The 18,417-nt window shown below is 50.9% G+C and overlaps 7 protein-coding genes across 7 annotated transcripts; 4 read left to right on the top strand and 3 right to left on the bottom strand.

The window, feature by feature from the left end:
• Positions 1–1,578: 1,578 nt before the first annotated feature.
• Positions 1,579–3,093, top strand: N0V96_007502 (uncharacterized protein; the record flags this gene model as incomplete). The annotated part of the gene is made up of 2 exons (XM_065758046.1): positions 1,579–2,013; positions 2,209–3,093. The coding sequence occupies 2 exons, from the start codon at positions 1,579–1,581 to the stop codon at positions 3,091–3,093; spliced, it is 1,320 nt and encodes a 439-aa protein (XP_065613188.1).
• A 1,274-nt stretch (positions 3,094–4,367) lies between these two features.
• N0V96_007501 (uncharacterized protein) lies at positions 4,368–5,626 on the top strand (the record flags this gene model as incomplete). Its single annotated transcript, XM_065758045.1, has 2 exons — positions 4,368–4,546; positions 4,609–5,626. 2 exons carry the CDS (start codon positions 4,368–4,370, stop codon positions 5,624–5,626), a joined length of 1,197 nt encoding a protein of 398 aa, XP_065613187.1.
• A 1,636-nt stretch (positions 5,627–7,262) lies between these two features.
• Positions 7,263–7,816, top strand: N0V96_007500 (uncharacterized protein; the record flags this gene model as incomplete). Its single annotated transcript, XM_053192870.2, has 2 exons — positions 7,263–7,634; positions 7,718–7,816. 2 exons carry the CDS (start codon positions 7,263–7,265, stop codon positions 7,814–7,816), a joined length of 471 nt encoding a protein of 156 aa, XP_053049810.2.
• A 617-nt stretch (positions 7,817–8,433) lies between these two features.
• N0V96_007499 (uncharacterized protein) lies at positions 8,434–10,554 on the bottom strand (the record flags this gene model as incomplete). The annotated part of the gene is made up of 2 exons (XM_053192871.2): positions 8,434–9,983; positions 10,326–10,554. 2 exons carry the CDS (start codon positions 10,552–10,554, stop codon positions 8,434–8,436), a joined length of 1,779 nt encoding a protein of 592 aa, XP_053049811.2.
• Positions 10,555–12,549: 1,995 nt separating this feature from the next.
• On the top strand, positions 12,550–14,113 carry N0V96_007498 (uncharacterized protein; the record flags this gene model as incomplete). Its single annotated transcript, XM_053192872.2, has 3 exons — positions 12,550–13,614; positions 13,677–13,843; positions 13,906–14,113. 3 exons carry the CDS (start codon positions 12,550–12,552, stop codon positions 14,111–14,113), a joined length of 1,440 nt encoding a protein of 479 aa, XP_053049812.2.
• Positions 14,114–14,210: 97 nt separating this feature from the next.
• Positions 14,211–15,452, bottom strand: N0V96_007497 (uncharacterized protein; the record flags this gene model as incomplete). Its single annotated transcript, XM_053192873.2, has 3 exons — positions 14,211–14,576; positions 14,640–14,999; positions 15,054–15,452. The coding sequence occupies 3 exons, from the start codon at positions 15,450–15,452 to the stop codon at positions 14,211–14,213; spliced, it is 1,125 nt and encodes a 374-aa protein (XP_053049813.2).
• Positions 15,453–18,025: 2,573 nt separating this feature from the next.
• N0V96_007496 (uncharacterized protein) lies at positions 18,026–18,343 on the bottom strand (the record flags this gene model as incomplete). Its single annotated transcript, XM_065758044.1, has 2 exons — positions 18,026–18,063; positions 18,139–18,343. 2 exons carry the CDS (start codon positions 18,341–18,343, stop codon positions 18,026–18,028), a joined length of 243 nt encoding a protein of 80 aa, XP_065613186.1.
• Between the last annotated feature and the right edge of the window lie 74 nt (positions 18,344–18,417).

The following is an 18,417-nucleotide window of genomic DNA, read 5'->3' as shown; positions in this document are numbered from 1 at the left end:
GGTGCGACAAAGCCTCGGGGTCAAGCGAGGACTCGGATTCATTTGTTGAGATAGAGGAGAAGAGAAGGACATTCTGGATGGCGTTGTGTCTAGACACTATTATTTGCTTGGTTCATGATCTGCCCCGGACGTTCACTGAATCTGAGGTACTCGCCCTTTCCTTATTTATCAGCATTACGAGCCCAGTCCTCAAAACCTACTGAAGATGCGTAATGAGTTGTAGTTACTAACCATAGAATGCTTTCAGATACATACTCGGCTTCCATGCTCTGAAGAAGAATTCCAAACTTGCGCACCGGGCATCTCTCCTTTTCTCTCAGAAACTTTGGAGCTACAGACGCCGGCAAAGCAACATCCGTTCTCAGAGTTCATCTTATCCATCTACATGTCGGGTCAAATTCAAACCCACAAGAGTCGATCGAACGCTGGGCATCAAGGCAGGACCACGTCTGCTCAAATTTGGGAGCGCCACATATTTATGGACTCCGTTCTCACGCGCCAGATTTCCCGTCTGCAGGCCCTCCCCGTATCCCATCGCGCTGGATCTATGACGTTGCTTGCCAGGATTGTGGCCCAAGTCGCTTCACTATCGCTTTTGGAGGTGGCCGCGACGATGCCAGATACCACTGCAGAGTACGATCATCTCGTCGATGGCTGTGAGGAACAAGCTCTGGTAGCAGCTAGAGAGATCGCACGCCTGTCAAATATCTTACTATGCGATTTCAACGTTTTCCAGATCCACCCATTTACACCAGCGCCATTTCATTTATGTCGGGAAGCTCTGGTCAGGTTTCAGGAACGTGGCATGCCATTGGAAGATGAGATCAAGACGATGGATGAGATTCTAAGCGAGTTGAAAACTGCAAATGGATTTTGCCAAGATATCCCGAAGCCAGAAGCTCCTCGATTTGGATATGAGGATGCCTTGGCGAGGCCTGATTCTCTCATGGACTTGTTGATCGAAGAACCAAGTATGGGGGATTAGGTATCCCTTGGATCATTGACGAGTAGTGAATGGAAAACTTGGTCTTCTCTGGGCGCGTATGAAAACATTCTTGCAATCACATCTGGTCGCTTACTTCAAATGTATTTCGGTTGAGTTTCGGAGGTAGTTCCCCCATGCAGTGAATATGTCGGCCATCAAAGTGGTTATTTGGAAGCTGCCACCACTGGCTGTCCTACAAAATCTACATGAGATATTCGCGTTGTCACGAGAAAGTTTCGGGTGCACTTCGACCCTATCTCCGTCTCCGCAGGCTAGAGTGATATGATAAAGGGCGATGGGCCGACAGCCGAAGTCCGTCGGTGAGGCCGTCCTTGCTCTGAACAGTGTTTGGATGAGATCATCATCCGCCGGACAGGAAGACCGCGAACTCCGGTGTTTCAGGCCGTGCACCTAACATCAGTCAAAGGTTGATATCACATGTGCAGTCAAATGAGTAAGCGCCATCAACCGTGGAGTACTTTGTTCTTATTCAATGTAAATTGAGATATAATCTGGAAACAATCAACCCGTTACATTTTCAATCAACCAAAGACTTCCTTTACGAATAGGTCAATAATAGCTTCTCTTCAATCATGTCGGATGCCAACGAAAAGTTGGAGATTGCCATCGTCGGTGGCGGAATTGTAGGTCTCATCACTGCGCTGGGTTTACTCAAGCGGAACATTCCTGTCAAGATATACGAACAGTCCCGCTCCTTCCGCGAGATCGGCGCCGGAATCGGCTTCACCACCAATGCAAGGAAGTGCATGGCTCTACTAAATCCAGCCATTGAGGAGGCCGTCAACGCCGTAGCTACACACAACGGTGAGAATGAGGAAGAGCCCGAAGAGTGCCTCCGTTTTAACGATGGATATACCTGGGATGAGACTCGCCCTGACGAGGAAGATAAGCCTCTTTATAACCTTGATACTGGGCATGAGGGATTCATTGGGTGTCATCGGGCTCATCTCTTAGACGAGCTTGTCAAATTCATTCCAGACGATGCGGTTGAGTTCCGTAAGAAACTGGTAAATGTGACAGGTCAAGAAAAAGGAGAAAAGGTGCTTTTGCATTTTCAAGACGGCACCACATCCAGCGCTGATGCAGGTAAGAGTTCACGCGTTTTTATTCCATCATCATTCAATTCCCACGTCCAACTACGTTTCTACGGTTCTTGTTACTGATGCCTACAAGTTATTGGATGCGACGGCATTAAATCCAAGGTCCGACAGCTCGTTCTCGGACCGGATAGTCCCGCCGCGTACCCTCACTCCAGTCACAAAGTTGCCTACAGGGCATTGATACCTATGGATCGCGCAGTAGCCGCAATAGGAAGCTTCAAAGCCTACAACGAGCATTGTCACACTGGTCCGCGAGCACATGTCCTGCATTTCGCGGTGGCAGGTGGCACGATCCTCAACTTTGTGGCTTTTGCCGACGACACTACAGATTGGGACAAGATGGGCGATGGCGTTGTCAACATGACTACTTCAACGGCGAGGAAGGAGGTGCTTGATGTATTCCAAGACTGGGGCCCTACAGTGAAGAGTCTTATCGACTTGCTGCCAGATGAGGTAACTAAATGGGCTATTTTCGATACCTACGACCACCCTGCTCCAACATACGTCAAAGGGAGGCTTTGTCTTGCAGGTGATGCTGCTCACGCCTCCACTTCTCATCACGGAGCCGGCGCTGGTATGGGCGTCGAAGATGCGCTAGCTTTGGCCACTTTACTCGAAAAGGGTACAAAGATATTGCAAGGACTACCCAGGCCTACGCAACACGACAAGTCTGCATTGTTAGAGGCTATGTTCCGGGCTTACGACATTGTTCGACCACCTCGTGGGAAGTGGCTGGTCAAGAGCAGCCGCGAGGCTTGCGAGATTTACGAGTGGAACCACCCAGACACTATGCGTGACTGGAACAAATGTCTCAAAGACCTCGAGGAAAGATCGCACAAGATCTGGGACTATGATATTGAGGGGATGATTAGCGACTTGAAAGGTGAATTTGCGGATCAAGTCCAGTCGCATTTGCGGCCTCAACGTGACGTTGGCCTCCCGAGAGCTGTTGCGCCACTCAGAACCGAGGATTTCATTGCAGCCTAGATGTTCCGTTTAGGTAGCAGAGCACATTGAGCTAGAAAGAAGTTGAGAAACTTCACTTCCCGCAGACCCCCCGTCTTAGTCTTCTAAATTGCGCTGGAAATTGGGACATGGCTCAGCTGAGCTACCTGTATTATCTCTGATTGCTCCGCAAGAGCCAGAAGGCATCGAGCAACTAAAGACGGAGATCATAGTATCAATGGACTCGGTTTGTATTGAAGGAATGGACGGTAGCTATCTATAAGTGATGAAGATGATGCAGAATGCTTGGCCCTAGTTGTTGAGCATGGCGAGGCAGGGGCAAGTGTACGCCGGTGAGCAGAATGAATTTGTACCTGTGTACTCTGTAAGCACCGCCCGTCCTAGATTCTAGGATTTCTCGAATTATGTAATTTGCTCCGAGTATCTTAGCTGCACTAATAAAACGACATCGATGTTGGCTCTGGTCTCATTCAACTGCTGAGATTGGACCAACCAGGCCCTAGATCCCCCACGCTACTCATGCGCTCAAGACGTAATTCGAGCTTCTCAGCGCTCACAGGGATTCTGTTTGCATGAATTCATTGGCAAATTCTTGGGACGCTAGCGTGACTGCGCCAGCCGAGGGCCAGTTCACTAATCAGCAGCAGTATGCCGTATTCGCGATCTTAGATAGTACTGTCGGGAATTCACGATGTCAAATAGTCACGGACAATATGGTGAGGGATCATCAATTCGAAGATCCCACAACATAAAATTGCGCATCTTGACTTTTGACTTCGAACGCTGAACCAACGGTCAGGCCATAGCTTAACACGATGGTTCATCTCATTGCCTCATCCCACCGGTAGATTCCTGTTCATCTGAGATCAGTAATCACCTTAAGAACCAAAAGGGCCATAGGCCGAGGGTTATGAAGGCCAACATCAAGGTAGCGCTTACGGACCCTCTGGTGAGAAATATGAATCAGAGACAAGACAAGGTCGTCCGCTCTTTTAACCTTTGAGGCTTCGGCGTGAGCAGTTGGTCAGGTCCACCTGCCACCCGAAATCCGGAAAGGCAATAACCGATGACACGGATTTCAGCAACGCTAGACGCCGATATTCCTATCAACTCAACAGATCTTAGCCCAATTTTGCTTGGTATATAGATCTCCCTATTCCAGGGCCGTGGCATCGGGTTTCTAGATAACCCAAGCATCCCCTCATCACAAGAACCGGCGGCAGTGTCTCCAGGGCATGATCACCGCTGCTGAAATGAGTTCAACAAGCCAAGCATCTTCTATCAAACCTCCAGTAATGGACCGACCGGAAGAAGATGTCGAAAAGAAGGCAGGTGAGGACAGCACCTCTTTCGAAGATGGTGGTCAACAACAACTCGCATGGGACGACCCTCGTGAGTCGAGAAACCCCAAGAACTGGAGCTTGCTTTCGAGGCTCTTTCACACCGCGATCCCATGCTTCTTGGCATTCGAGATGTTGGTCTATTTCCTATCATTGACTTCCCTAAACTCTGATCTAACGTTGGAAAATCCTGCAGCACGTTCGCAACCTCAATTACAGTCCCCGCGACCAGCCTAATTATGGAAGATTTCTCCGTCTCACGCACGAAGTCCATCCTCCCGTTGACGCTCTACACACTCGGTCTCGCCATCGGACCCCTCTTCATTGCACCATTTTCCGAAGTAATCGGCCGCAAATGGATCTACGCCGGGTCCTGTACTTTTCTCCTCGCATTCCTTGGGGGTGCGTCGGCGGTGACCACGTTCTCTGGTCTTCTCGCCTGCCGTTTCGTAGCAGGAACATTGGGCTCTGCCGGTATTGCTGTAGGCGCAGGAACCATTGCCGATGTTTGGGAACTCGGCAAGGGGGCTGGAGCATCATTGTTGTATATTCTTGGCCCGTTTCTGGGACCGACTTTGGGGCCTTTGGCCGGGGCTTATATCATACACGACAGAGACAACAACTGGAGATGGACGCAATATGTTCTTCTCATGGTTGGTGCTCCGATCTGGTTCGGTGCTATATTGATGAAGGAGACATCAAAAGCCTGGATCCTGCGTAAGGAGTCAGGGGAAGAACCCATCACTCTCGCGCGACTTGGCAGCATTGTTCGGACCGCGGTCATGAGACCGACAAAAATGCTGCTTACTGAGGTCATTGTCTCATCGCTGGCCATCTACACAGCTTTCGCCTATGCCATGATCTTCAGCTATTTCGGCAGCTGTTCCTACGTGCTCCAGAAGTACTACGGATTCAATCTGAGAGAAGTAGGATTGAGCTTCCTAAGTATCGTCATTGGCTATTTCCTCGCAACCTTTGTTTTTGCTTTCCTCGATGCGAGGTTCAGGATACCTGCTGTACAAGCCGGCAAAGGTTTCCCCGAGCAGCGACTGTATGCAGCGCTCGTCGGCAGTGTTGCCCTTCCTGTGGGATTGTTCTGGTATGCATGGGAAGCCCATCGTGGGGGTCACTGGGCTGCCTTGGTCGCGGCTGGTATCCCATTCGGGCTCGGCGCGTTTTGTTTATTCGTAAGTTATAAGGTTCCCAGTCCGTAATGGAAGCTATAGCTAACTCATTCAAGTTGTCTGTCATCACCTACATGGTCGACTTTTATGGCCAGAAAGCCGCGGCATCTGGTAAGTCCATAAACCTCCTTCTGGAAGCTTTTTTATTTCTTCGAAAGTAATTCTAACCTACTCCTCAGCCCTTGCCGCAAATGGTATCCTTCGATACATACTGGGTGCTGTCTTCCCCCTGTTCACCATCCAGATGTACGAGAAGCTTGGCGTGCACTGGGCTGGCAGCGTGTTTGCGTTCCTCTCACTTCCTCTAATACCAATTCCTTGGCTTCTGTTCAAGTATGGCGGGAAGTTGAGACAAAGGAGCAGGTTTGTGACAGGCTAAGCCGCGGGGTTTTGATTATTTTATGGGGAACCCAAAGCCTAAATTGGACGAATGAACATTGGGGCTTACGAAGAACCTGCTCATTCTATGCCTGATCTACTTCGGATTTCCTGATTTGACTATCATTGTATTCAAAAGGGGTTGATGGCAATGTGTGGTTTCACACATGCTTTATGTTGATGTTGTTGGGCCCTTTAGCGAGCCTGCCGATTCTGGGAGAGGGGCTAAATGTGTAGAACCTTCATCAAGGATTACGGCGGTCTGACAGACTACAAGACTTAAGATTGAACTAGTAATTAGAGTAATTCATCAGAGGCATTAGAGCCTGAAGTAGTATAGAGATAGTGGTCTAGACTCATGAGCGATTTTTTGGCCTTCTTGAGAAGTCTGACATCGTACAAGAGTGAGGGGCTGACTCGCTGCTGCGGTCAACAGTGGTAACCAACAGTAACCCACTGGCCCAACTGAACCACGCCGACGTATTGTTATTCGCAAAAAATACAACTGCAAGTCTCCGGCGTGTATCTTGGTTACACCTGTAAACCCAGGATGGCAGTCGGGCATCAAACCCGCAACATCGAAGTAGATGCAAGTAGGCGCCCAGCTTCCACACACCACACAGGCCTTTAAGTGCAGACTATATATGGTATCAAAGGCTACGGGCGACGAGCGAGACCTTGAAAACTACGCAAATGATTAGGAACAGTGGAGTTATCGACGTGAATTCACAGTAGAGCGTCACCGTAATTTGACTGAGGGACCGGTGACTGAGAAACTGGCATTGCTTGGCCCCGGAAAGACCTTTTGCAATGGGGTAGGCATACTTGTCCTACCCACCAGACGGAAATCAACAGGAATATGTATGCATTGTTGGAGCCTTCTCGGCGCTTACATGCAAGTACTTATCTGGTTTTTTGCAGCCTCGTTGTAAAAGGATTCGCACAGCCCCTTTCGCGGACACATGGGGAAAAAGCCGCATTTCCAGAGCTCAGCTTGAAAGCAGGCTCTGGCCAAAATAGAACGTAACGGTTTCGCGCGTGATGGAAACCTTGGAGTCGAGAGGCAGCTCTCATGCAGGAGACTTCGAAGTTCGTTGGTCTCAAAATAGGTCATCTCAGGCATGAGAAGTGCACAATTCAGACGGAGAGAGGGCCGGGAAATCTTGACATAAAGGGCGAGCATTCCTCTGCGTCGTCGCAGACCACAAACCATGCAAATGAGCCTAGAGCTGCAACAGAACCAAAAGTTGCTTCGACAACCAAATCAGCAAATTTGACTGCACACAAGATGAAGACCTTCATTTCTCTAATCGCCTTTCTCTCTATGCTTTCCCTCTCGATTGGGCTCGCACCAAACTACATTTCGCGATCTCCTTCACCAGCACCCGCTCCAGTGCCTGGATTCCTCGATGGCGTCCTGGACGGCTTATCCGATGGGTTTCACGCCTTGAGTAAAGCTGGAAAACTTGTGTTGGATCAGCTCGATAAAGCCGAGCAAGAGTTGCTCGAACGTGACGATCAACTCGTGGTTGACGGATGCAACATCGTGAGATGCGGAGTGGAGCTCGGCTTCACGTCTGTGAAGTGCCTCATTGACGTTGTGGGTACCAAGGGCATTGGCCAGGTTGGCAAAAAGGAAAAGCTTGGCTGCTTGGCTGAAGTAAGTCACCCCTAAGCTGTATCTATCGATTGTTATCGTCTCATGCGGCGGAGCCATCAGTACGCTAACAATTCATTCGACAGGTCGCTGAGACGATCGATGACATCAAGAGTCATGAGCTTTGCGATCACTGCTGGGACGCCATCAAGAATAACGTGCTACCCCAGGTAGAATCGGTGTGATACATCTTTGAGGCCAAGATTAGCGAAAAAAGGCACGGAGATAGGAAACGGTTTCGACACGAGACGAGGACAATATAATGAAGATCTGCCTTCACATGGATGGATTTTGACATGTTCAGAAATTTCTATAGTGTAATTCAGTTATGCAATCGCCCGATTAAGAAGACTATATATAAACTTTGTTTTTTGTCCGTATCAAGAGGTCTGGAAGATCAAAAAAGAGTTTACCACCGGTGTAGCTACATCTCTTGGTGCATATGCTGGGAATCGAACTCGGAGCCTGTCGTTGAGGAGGCTGTGGGCGTATTGAATGTCGGACCTCTAACCCTTTCACTGCCCAGCCTGTTTGTCCTGGCCCCCCGACCTAGAGGGGCGCATCCTGGCTGGTGACTGGAATGGAATTGTTGGGACCTATATGGGTATCGTTTTTAGTATATTCGTGTAGATGAGATGAATATACGGATAAACGAGTGGAAGGTTTGTTCGGTACCTGCCTGCCTAAGTGTGTTAACGATATTAAAAGTCTACTAAGTAACAAAGTATCTTCACGCCCGGTGTCGAGATGTGAACATTAAGCGTTGTGCAAGGAGACTTCAAGATCAGGCGAGTCCCGACCATCATCTCGGGATCCAAATTCCTCCATTCCCGTACGCCCGGTCTCTCAAGGCAGCACCCTCCGTTCTCACTCCAGCTAAGTGAACCGGAATACGGTCTACTTGCTTCTGAACTCTGTCCCTCGTCTCAACGTACCGATCAGCCAAGCTCATCTCGCTCCGCATAGTCCTCATCCTCTCCCGCGTCTCGATAGGACACCAATTGTCACGACTCAGACTCGCCACAGCGAGTAACACATCCGCCCCGTAGGCCTCAAGCGCGGCTTCAGAACCAGCAACAGGAGGCGCAGCCATCCGCAACTGGCCCATGACGAGAACCTTGAGCTTCGTGTCGAGAAATAGAGCGCCGCCAAACTCATGGATCAGGTGTACCGTGGCGACGTTCTTGGCGGCTACACGTGGTGTGGCATACGGCGCGGGGCCGACTGTGATAATGCTCTCGTGCCAGTCTGTCGATATCGGTTCCAATCCGGATCGGGGAACGACCCTAGCCCAGCCGAAGTAGACGCCGCGCATTCGCATCCTCACGTCTTCTGGTATGCCCTCAAGGTTCGCTGTCGGTATGCCCAGTTCCATGCCTCCTCTTCCTGTACCGCGAACAACTTTCCCGTCGAACTTGATTGGAAATGGATCGGTAGGACCAGAATCGGGACCAATAACTTCGGGAGGCGCTTCTTGGAACCCAGCTTCGCCAGACTGCCAGGCATCGTATCCTCCACCCCTTGTGGTGGCATACTGCTCCTCGTATGCCGTAACATGCGTCTTAATGCCAGACTTCTCTATCCCCGACTTCGCGTACGCGATATGCGCGGCGTGCTTCGTCACAAACTTTGCTTGCGAGATCTTCTTCGTCCTGGACTGTACCACAGCGGCAGCTGGTCCGATGTATCGATTGACGACAGTCGTAGCAACGACAGAGCCGGCCTTGATCCCGAGCTCCAGAGGCATGCTAGCAAAACTCGCCCCACGGGTAACACTCATATCCGTGGACGTACTCGCGACGCGGAAGACGGGGCTGGGGCAAAGAACTTTCCTCTTGCTCCCGTCACCACCGCCTCCAGCGCATAGCACGAGCCGGAAGTACCCATCATCGGCGGCCGCGGGTATGCGCACGACGTGTGTCTCCCTCGGCACATGCTTTGCCAGATTTTTGGGTGCCTTTTTGAGAAACTTCTTCAAGTCACGCTGGCAGCCCCTCTCATCACCCTCGGCCATGGCTGCAGGCGTCCCCTGCATAGAAGGCGTCACGTCGAGCCATGATGTGTTCGCGCCAACTAGAGATTTCAGATTCATGCCCATGTTCCCTGAGAAGCCCTTTTGCTGCAACCATACCGTCCGCGTAGGTGGCAGAGGAGCATCGGAAAAGATTGTGATGGTGATGGAAGTTGAGGGGCCGCGGTACCATACGAGCGCGCCCGAGTGGCGGAGGATGGAGAAATGCTTGGTGTACTCGAACGGATGACTTATTAGTCCGCCCGCGAAATACTTTGTCTCGTCTAGAGCAGTTTGCCAGAAAGTCTTTTCTTTTGACTGAGACTCTGTTGACGCGGTTTCTGATGGGGCGTAACTGGGTGATAAAGGGGGCCGATGTGCCAGCGGGAACGTCTCCGCTGTTGTGGGAGGGCCAGGGAAAAAAGATCCAGGGCTAGATGGTGTGGGCGATGGGGAAGGACGATAACCTGCCACCGGGAACGTTTGAGCTGTTGAAGGCCCAGGAAAGGATGGCCCTGGAATGGACGGAGAGGGCAAGTCTTTGTCACCTGCTGCAAGTGAAGGCGATGGCGATGGTCGATAAGGTAGATATTCTTTATGAGCAGCTACGGGAGGAATGTTGGGAGAAAAGTATGATCCTGGGGTTGGAGGAATCGGTGATGGAACCCTTTCAGGCCCGAAACCTGCGCCGGGAGCGGCGAAAGCCAGGCGACCGTTCGCATCGAGTCCAGGGAACTCCTCATACGCTGGAGGCGGATCGTAGATGGATGTCGCTACAGACTGCCGAATATTTGGCGTCGACCGAGCGGCGCGGAGAGGTCGTTGACGTTGGGGAAAGGGGTCGAAATCCGGAGGCGGCGGCAGACCCGGCGGAGGGCCCGGCAGGGGTTTACGCTTGAAAGCGGTCTCCATGACTCTTCGGCCGGCGTTACCGGTCACTCAGATCCTCTTGATTGCTGCGGGGACGCAGTGTTTCTGTGAGAGTCCCTCACAACTCGCTGATACGAGACTTGCGGTTATGACTTCGAGCGAGCGCAGATGAACAGACCAAGAAGCGGACTATTTGTTGAGGCAACTCCCTATCTAGACCTCGTATCCGATGATTGCGAACCCCCTGAGATTGCGATGAATCTGGAAGTGTCTCATCACGTGTCGCCAAGCTGTCAAGTGTTGAGGAGAGCTCATGGGTCTGTTGATTGATGCTGAGTAGTCAGCAGCATTCTCTGCCAGGATCAACTGGCCAAAGCGCCCATGATTGTCGCCTCAGCGAGCCTGAGACTGAGAATTGAAACTGCCGGGGGTAAGTGATGCGAATAGAAGTTGCAGAGGCTCCCAGCTGGCCATAGTTGAATGCATTTCCCGATACTCATCAACTAAGTGTACATCTCAGGTTAGTTTGCGATAGTGTTCGGGTCTTTTGTGAACTCCTAAGTTCAACGGAACCTCCCCGACGAACCTTCGGTCTTGAGCTAAAAGGTAATGGCAGGGAAATTGGCCACTAAACTCTGAGAGTTCGACACAGAGCCACTGTCTAAGGGCCACTTTCTAAGGGGCTTTTCAGTGGATATTATGCCATCTAGCGTATGGAGTTATCAATGTCCGACGGTCCATTGTGGCCGCTCAACTGAACTCTCCAAGTGAACGGTCTTGGCTGTGCTCAAAGAGGCGTTGCATTGTGAACATGTAAGCGCCTCTTAGGATGAGTTACACTGGACATGTCAGCCGCCGGCCCGCGTAACTTACAACGAGCATAAGCAGCCTCTATCGCCTCAGCTGAGCACACCTGCCTTTGTGATGGCGGCACAACCTTGCCGATCTCGACACCAGTCAGCAACGTTGCCACAAACCGTAGCTCTACAGCAACCCGAGCATCGGTGTCACGGAGTAGACTGTTCGGCGCCGAAGAAACCTCCAATTCCTGCCGGCGGAGAGTCTAGCTTCTCTCCCAACCCCGCGCTGTGCCCTTGCATATGCACTCCGCGCTGCGCCGGCAACGCTCGTCCGGGACGCGAGTCCACGACCCTGAAGATCATCGAGCTCCCGGCGCAAGGAGCTGTCATCTAAACGACTCGCGCCCACATCAATGCGATCCTATCCCAAGACAGTCCTTGCCACTCCCATCGTATTCCAGCGTTCGCATTCGCACCCTCGCTCGTACCAACACCGCACACTAAATACATTCGACGAGTCGAACAAGTAAGGCAAGACTCAACATTGGACCATCATCCGGAGCCCTCCAGCAGCCCGAAATCCGCGGCCTCATGGCCAACGCCGTCAGATGTGTGTGGCTATGAAACGCGGCGTCCCACCATCCCAAATGCCGTTCTACGCTCAAGCCCCCAACAAACACAGCTCCCCCGCCTCGACGTTGCGCAGTATAACGTCACTAGAGGTCATCGGACGGGAAGCCGTATTGCTTCCATTGGTTGGAGGTTACACCGTTCATCCCCGGGGCGGGCTCGGCTCCGGTCGTAAACGTGTCTTTCGCGTCTTCGGCGAGCATGCACCCGGAAACAAGTTGTTTGTCTGCATTTAGGCAGATATAAGCTGCTCACCATCCCATCGATAAAATGGCAAGCTATTGGGCAGAAAGGGTTCACTTTTCATCAGAGCTAAGTAATCAACCATAGGGCGGTCTGCCGACAACACTACAGCATCCAACATGATCATTCCACACGATATCTCGACTTTAGGCAATGTGCGGCTGGCGGTCGCGTTGCCAATCGTTCTTGTTGCCTTGGTAAATATCGCTGCAGTGTTCTGTTGGTATTGAAAATCACATGCTAATTGGCAACGCAGGGTGTTTTCCGTCTGATTTCGAGGGTGGTCTACAATATCTACTTCCACCCACTCAAAGATTATCCAGGGCCGAAGCTCCATGCCGCTACCCGTATCCCGCTCAGTAGAATGATCATGAGCGGTAAAGCTCACAAGAGACTGGCAGAGCTTCACAAGCAATATGGACCTGTTGTCAGGCTCGGCCCAGACACAATCGACTGGGCTGACCCGCGCGCTTTCAAAGACCTGATGGGACACAGCAAGGGCGGTGGCGGTATGGAGAACTACAAGGACCCCGTCAATGCTAGGTACAAGCCGCACAGCATCATTAACTCCGACCGTGAGGATCATGCACGTATTCGCCGCGTTCTAGCCCACGGATTCTCCGCCCAGGCCATGGTCGATCAGCAACCCCTGATTCAAACGCAGATTGACTTGTTGATCCGACGACTCCACGAGAACTGCGAGGATGGAGGAAAGGCGTTGAACATGGTTTCGTGGTACAACTGGACGACTTTTGACATCATTGGCGACCTGGCCTTTGGTGAGCCCTTTGGTTGTCTGGAGAATTCGGACTATCACCCGTGGGTGTCAATTATTTTCGACAACATCCATGCCGGTGTATGGAGAAATCAGTTCCAGAGGTACTGGATCACACGTCCATTCGCCAAGTGGCTGATTCCAAAAGAGTTGAAGAACAAGACGAAGTTCCACAACGATATGAGCCAGGAGAAGGTCCAGCGTCGCATGGCACTCGGCGAATCAAGGCCGGACTTCGTCCAGTCTATGATGATGAAAGAAGGCCCCTTGGTACGTCTGTTCCTTAGCATATCTATCTCATCGTTCCTGCGCATCGAAACTGACAAACTCATTCTGAAGGCCATGTCGAAGCCGGAAATTGAGCAGACCGCAGACACCTTGATCATCGCCGGCTCGGAGACGACGGCATCTGTGCTCTCGGGAGTAACTTACTTCCTCACGATGCACCCCGAGGCCATGGCCAAGTTAGCACAGGAAGTTCGCACACAATTCAACTCAGAGCAAGAGATCGATGTTCTCAGTGTTCAGAAACTCCGTTACATGCTCGCGATTCTCGACGAGAGCATGCGTGTTTACCCAGTCGTACCAATGGGTCTCACCCGAGTTGTCAAGCCCGGTGGTGACTACATCTGCGAAAGATTCGTGCCTGCGGGTGTAAGTTCCGCTCTAATAACTAGAGTTCTGACCGTATCGCGTTGCTAACAATAGCACAACAGACCCGAGTGATGGTTTCTCAGTGGCCCATGTACCACAACGAAAAGTACTTCGCGGAGCCTGACTCTTTCATCCCTGAGAGATGGCTTGGAGATTCCCGCTTTGAGAACGACGACAGAGCCGCTCTCCAGCCATTCTCTTTCGGTCCTCGGAACTGCATTGGTCGGAAGTAAGTAAAGCAATTGAAACAAGATTCACGGCGCAAAGCATATGCTAACTTGTTCCTCACAGCCTGGCCATGTCTGAAATGCGAGTGATTCTTGCCAGGGTCATCTGGAACTTCGACATGCAAATCGCAGACGACAGCAAGAATTGGACTGATCAGCAACTGTTTGGCTTGTGGAAGAAGGGTCCTCTGAACGTGAGGTTGACGCCTCGGAAGACAGAGTCAGAGGTTGTCTCAATGGGCACCTGGAATACCACACCGCGCATCACTTGAGGAAGCTTTCTCGCATCTTTGATATTAGCATGGACGGGTTCAAACCATGACCAGATTGAAACAGCTTAATTATTTCATAATACCACATTTCTTCACCCTATAGCTTCGGCTTGAACTCAAGCTTTACTTGTTCTTCGGCCTTCCTTGTCTCCTTCTTCCACCACTCAACCCTGGCGTTGATAACCTCAGAGAACGCTTCAAGCCATTTAGGATCGAACTTTGGCAACACTCTTCCTGTAGTTCCTCGCACAGGCTCGCCGGCAATTTCCCGCAAAGCCTCGAAGTATTGCTCAAAGTCGGGCGACAGGGTGAAGAAGGGGATGCCATCACCCTTGTATGCTAACCTCTCCTTCTCCCATTTTTCTTGCTCAATTCGACGGGGCAGCTTCCCGCGGTTCGCGAAGACTCGTGCCGCTGCGACGGCTTGCCACTCGAAGACACGGAAAGTAAAGCCGCCCGTCACCTGTGCGAGAGTCAGCACCTAGGTCACACATAAGCACGAAGCTCAAATTAAATAAAGACAGACCATTCCGACAAATGCAAGGGTCGGGTCATCGATATTGAAGACATGCTGGTAAAGCCCTGGCACTCGTCTGTTCTCCACCTTCTGCTTGGGCAAGAATGGGAAGCTGAAGTCATAACCGGTCGCAAAGACGACAGTGTCAACTTCATCCGCGGTACTTCCGTCGCTGAATGTGATGAGTCCACTTTTGGGACAAAAGTTGGTGATCTGCGGCTTGACGATGATATCGGGGTGAGTGAACGGCGCCCACCCGAATGCGGCCAGAGGTTCTTTAAGTGATGCGATTACTGGCTTCTGGGAGACCAGTCGAATGTCGTGGAGTGCATCAAACGCAGACACGGAGCCCCCAACAACGATGACTTTCTGTGACTGGTCAACTGCTTATTCAATATGTCAACTTGATGACTGCCGGCGTACCTTGCCCCGAAACTCTTCCGAGTCACGGAAATGCTTGCTATGCTTGATTTTGCCGGGGAACTTCTCGTCGAATTGAACAAGGCCAGGGATATCGGGGATATAAGGCAAATAAAAATGACCTGATGCCACAATAACTGCATCAAAGATTTCTTGCCACCAGTAGTCCTTCGACTTCCCGGGCACAACCTTTCGCAGTGTTAGGACCCATTCCTCCCCCCTTTTCTCAGCAAGCTCAACCGTGGTGCTAAACTCGATCAACTGATCGTGCCCTCCTCGAGTGAAGATCCCCTCAACCCATTCTCTGATCAATTCCCGATGTCTGAATGGCGCGCCTGGGCCATATTGTGCCAAAGTTCGGTCGGACAGGGCCTGGGGTATCGGCTCTTGTGTAAACGCCATGATTTCGGGTGTGATATTACTGTGCAGAGTCTCATGGATACCGGTATCTGAATATCGCAATTGGTGAGAGTTGTTCTTTTCAGATTTCGGGGTTTCTGCGGGAAAGCTTGTAGGAATATCGATCGGGGCATTTGCGCGTTGTTCGACTAAGGTGCGCAAGGAAGGGATTCGGGGCGGCAGCTCAGGAGTGTAGACCCTACAGGCCCACGGGTCAGATCCCACTCACAGTCCCAACCGACATGAGGATGACCGCCTTCGGGAATGAACTCACCAGGTCCCTCCAGCCAAGTCGCGTCGTTCGAAGACGCGTACAACATCAAACGCCTGTTCCTTAACCAAGGCGTCTGTTGCGATGGCCCCAGCCGGACCGGCGCCGATAACAGCGACTCTCCGAATCCTCTCAGGCATCGTGAGTAATTGAGATTTCTAGAAAATGAACTGGAGATTCACGAAGGAGGACCTAATTCGAGAGCAATTTTTGCTAAAATGCTTTGGCGCTTGTGAAGACAGCTTCACATAGGCCTCCATCCATTCGAATTGTCTCATCGGACATTGGGCTAATCCGAGAGTCTTCATTCGCGATATCGGCTGCAATATCAGCTCATGTCGGCTATAGTCCGACATGTCGTGATAAGATCCCTCGATCAACATGTGCAGCTTACCAACACGGCGGGTGAGAGTGGGGTGTTTTGGTGATTGCATCACAACCCCTGAAGAAAACGCAACGCGGGATTCAATGCTACAGGAGCTTATATGCGTGTATTACTGCTCAATTCATCAAAGCAGAACGCCAATAGGCAACAAAGCCCCTAACCCTACCACCGCGAACGATAAACAGTACCATCATGTACTAAGAGGTTCGCAGCAAATGTGACACTGACCAGACTTGGCAAATTCAGGTCGGCACGATGAAGGATGGTCACAAAGCTGGGGGCATAGCATCCAATAATTGGAAGAACAAAAGCATGGCAGGTACTAAGCAAATATCTGGATAGCGAAACGCAGTTCCTATAGGACATATCTAAAGTGCTCGTTCTCCTTGTCGGTTAAGTCCTTGAATGCGAGTCTATCCCGCTCACTTCCATCTAGGCCCAGAGCATCCCGTCTCTTATTTTCTCTCCACATAATAACGTAAAGAGCCGAAGAAGACAGTATGGTGATGCAGTAGCTAGAGCACTGTTGTTAGAGGACTTGGGAAAGACGTGCCGACCGGATTTCAACGTACCAAATAATCAATCCCGTCCATAGCTCAGGATAATGCTGGGCTTTAGTCTCGCTTTTCACAAGCTGAGGGCCAACGATATTTCCAACACAATATGCGACAAATACAGCAGACGCCATGAAACTCTTCTTGGTTTCTCCTGCAACATTGCTAGCTCCGAGGGTGACCGTCAAGCTGACGACCGGCCCAAAGAAGCCAATCAGTGAGTATCCGACAACAGGGGCAACTGGACGATGGCCCCAGTCTGACTTCCATATGACAACAAAGCCTGCAATGACGGGGAGAGTGCATCCTATTAGTACCGGGATCCGAATGTTGCGGTACTTGGAGCAAACCCAGCCAGCGATCGAGATACCAATGGCGCAAATTGCACCCAGTGGAAATTGGAAGAGAATGCTGTCCAAAGCCGAGTAACCGAACGTCGAAACGATGAGGGGACCAAATCCAGATACAGCGCCGTTGACAGTATACCTGATAGCCAGTTAGTGTGCGCTTTTGAGGGAAGCTTCTTTCTCTCCTATTACCCCGAGGCCATTGTCAAGGCAACTAGCCAGACCTTGCCATCCAGTAGTGCTTCCTTTATCTGACCAGTCTTGATAGTCTGATTTTTCACGCCAGTTTGTCCCTGGCGCAGTCTCTCAATCGCGACAACTCGCTCTTCCGCACTCAGAAACCAAGCCGTCAGGGGAGAGTTGGGGAGAAAAAAGCACCAAATACCAAATAAAAACGTCAGCCCTCCAGCGAGTACGTAGATGTATTGCCATGGAGTCAAGAAACCTCCTTGTATTTGAGCGAATCCGTAGTTGAGAGCGCTTCCAATAATGGTGAACCAGCCAGTTCCGGAGAACCACCAACTCTGTCGCAGTGCTTGTTCTCTTTGAGTGTAATAACCGCTGACTGTAGTCATGAAAGCTGTTGGAATGACAGACTCAGTGAAACCTGCATCAAAGGATTAGCGCACCTTCAGTCTCTACTGTAATTTTAATGCCATCGACTCAGTCGCTCGATGATGACAACTCACCTAGAAAGAATCGCTGAACCAAGAGACCTTGCCAAGTAGTTACTCCCGCTGTAGCAGCACAGATGACTGCCCAGATCATGACCACAGGGCCAAGTGTCCATTTGGTATTGAACCGTTGAAGTAAGTACGTCATTGGGTAGGAACCAATTAGCTGACCAAAGTAGAAGATTGAAGTTGCCCAACTGAGTCGCGTTGTGTCGGTCTTTGGCGGGGTGAAAGAGGCATCTACAACGGATAGATGCAGGTCACCAGTCATTCCGAATAGAGCAGCACTCCCAAGAATTGCCTGTACGTATCTGTGAGTCGTGTTCAAATCTTCATAGAGCCTTCTTAAATGCCAACCTTATCATAGTAAACCAAGCCGTAGCCTTGATCGTATCGTTGCGTGTCAGCATACTGCACGGCCCTTTTACAAAGAGTTCTGGGTACTTGGCTGCACTTACCTATTACCATGGCTGGCATCAGGAAGAGATCGATTTTCCGCAGCACCCGCTTCTCAATGACAGGATCAATGGCAAGAGCTTCCTCGCCGATTGCCTCCAGTTTTACTGCCTGGCTAGGTGCATATTTGTCTTCTGCTCCTGATACTGTGAAAGATCCATCACCAAGAGCCGTATGACGGCTTTCCTCCGTGGTATCGGTTGTCATTTTGATGGTTTCCAGTATCTCTGGAAAGTACGTCAGTAACAAGAGTTTGGAGGCATTCCGTCGTTTTAATCCAT

This window comes from Colletotrichum fioriniae (assembly GCF_027942845.1).
Source record: "Colletotrichum fioriniae strain IMI 355084 chromosome Unknown scaffold_9, whole genome shotgun sequence".
Classification (NCBI taxonomy): domain Eukaryota; kingdom Fungi; phylum Ascomycota; class Sordariomycetes; order Glomerellales; family Glomerellaceae; genus Colletotrichum; species Colletotrichum fioriniae.
The sequence above is the reverse complement of the archived record's forward strand: the minus strand, read 5'-3'. Positions and strand labels throughout refer to the sequence as shown.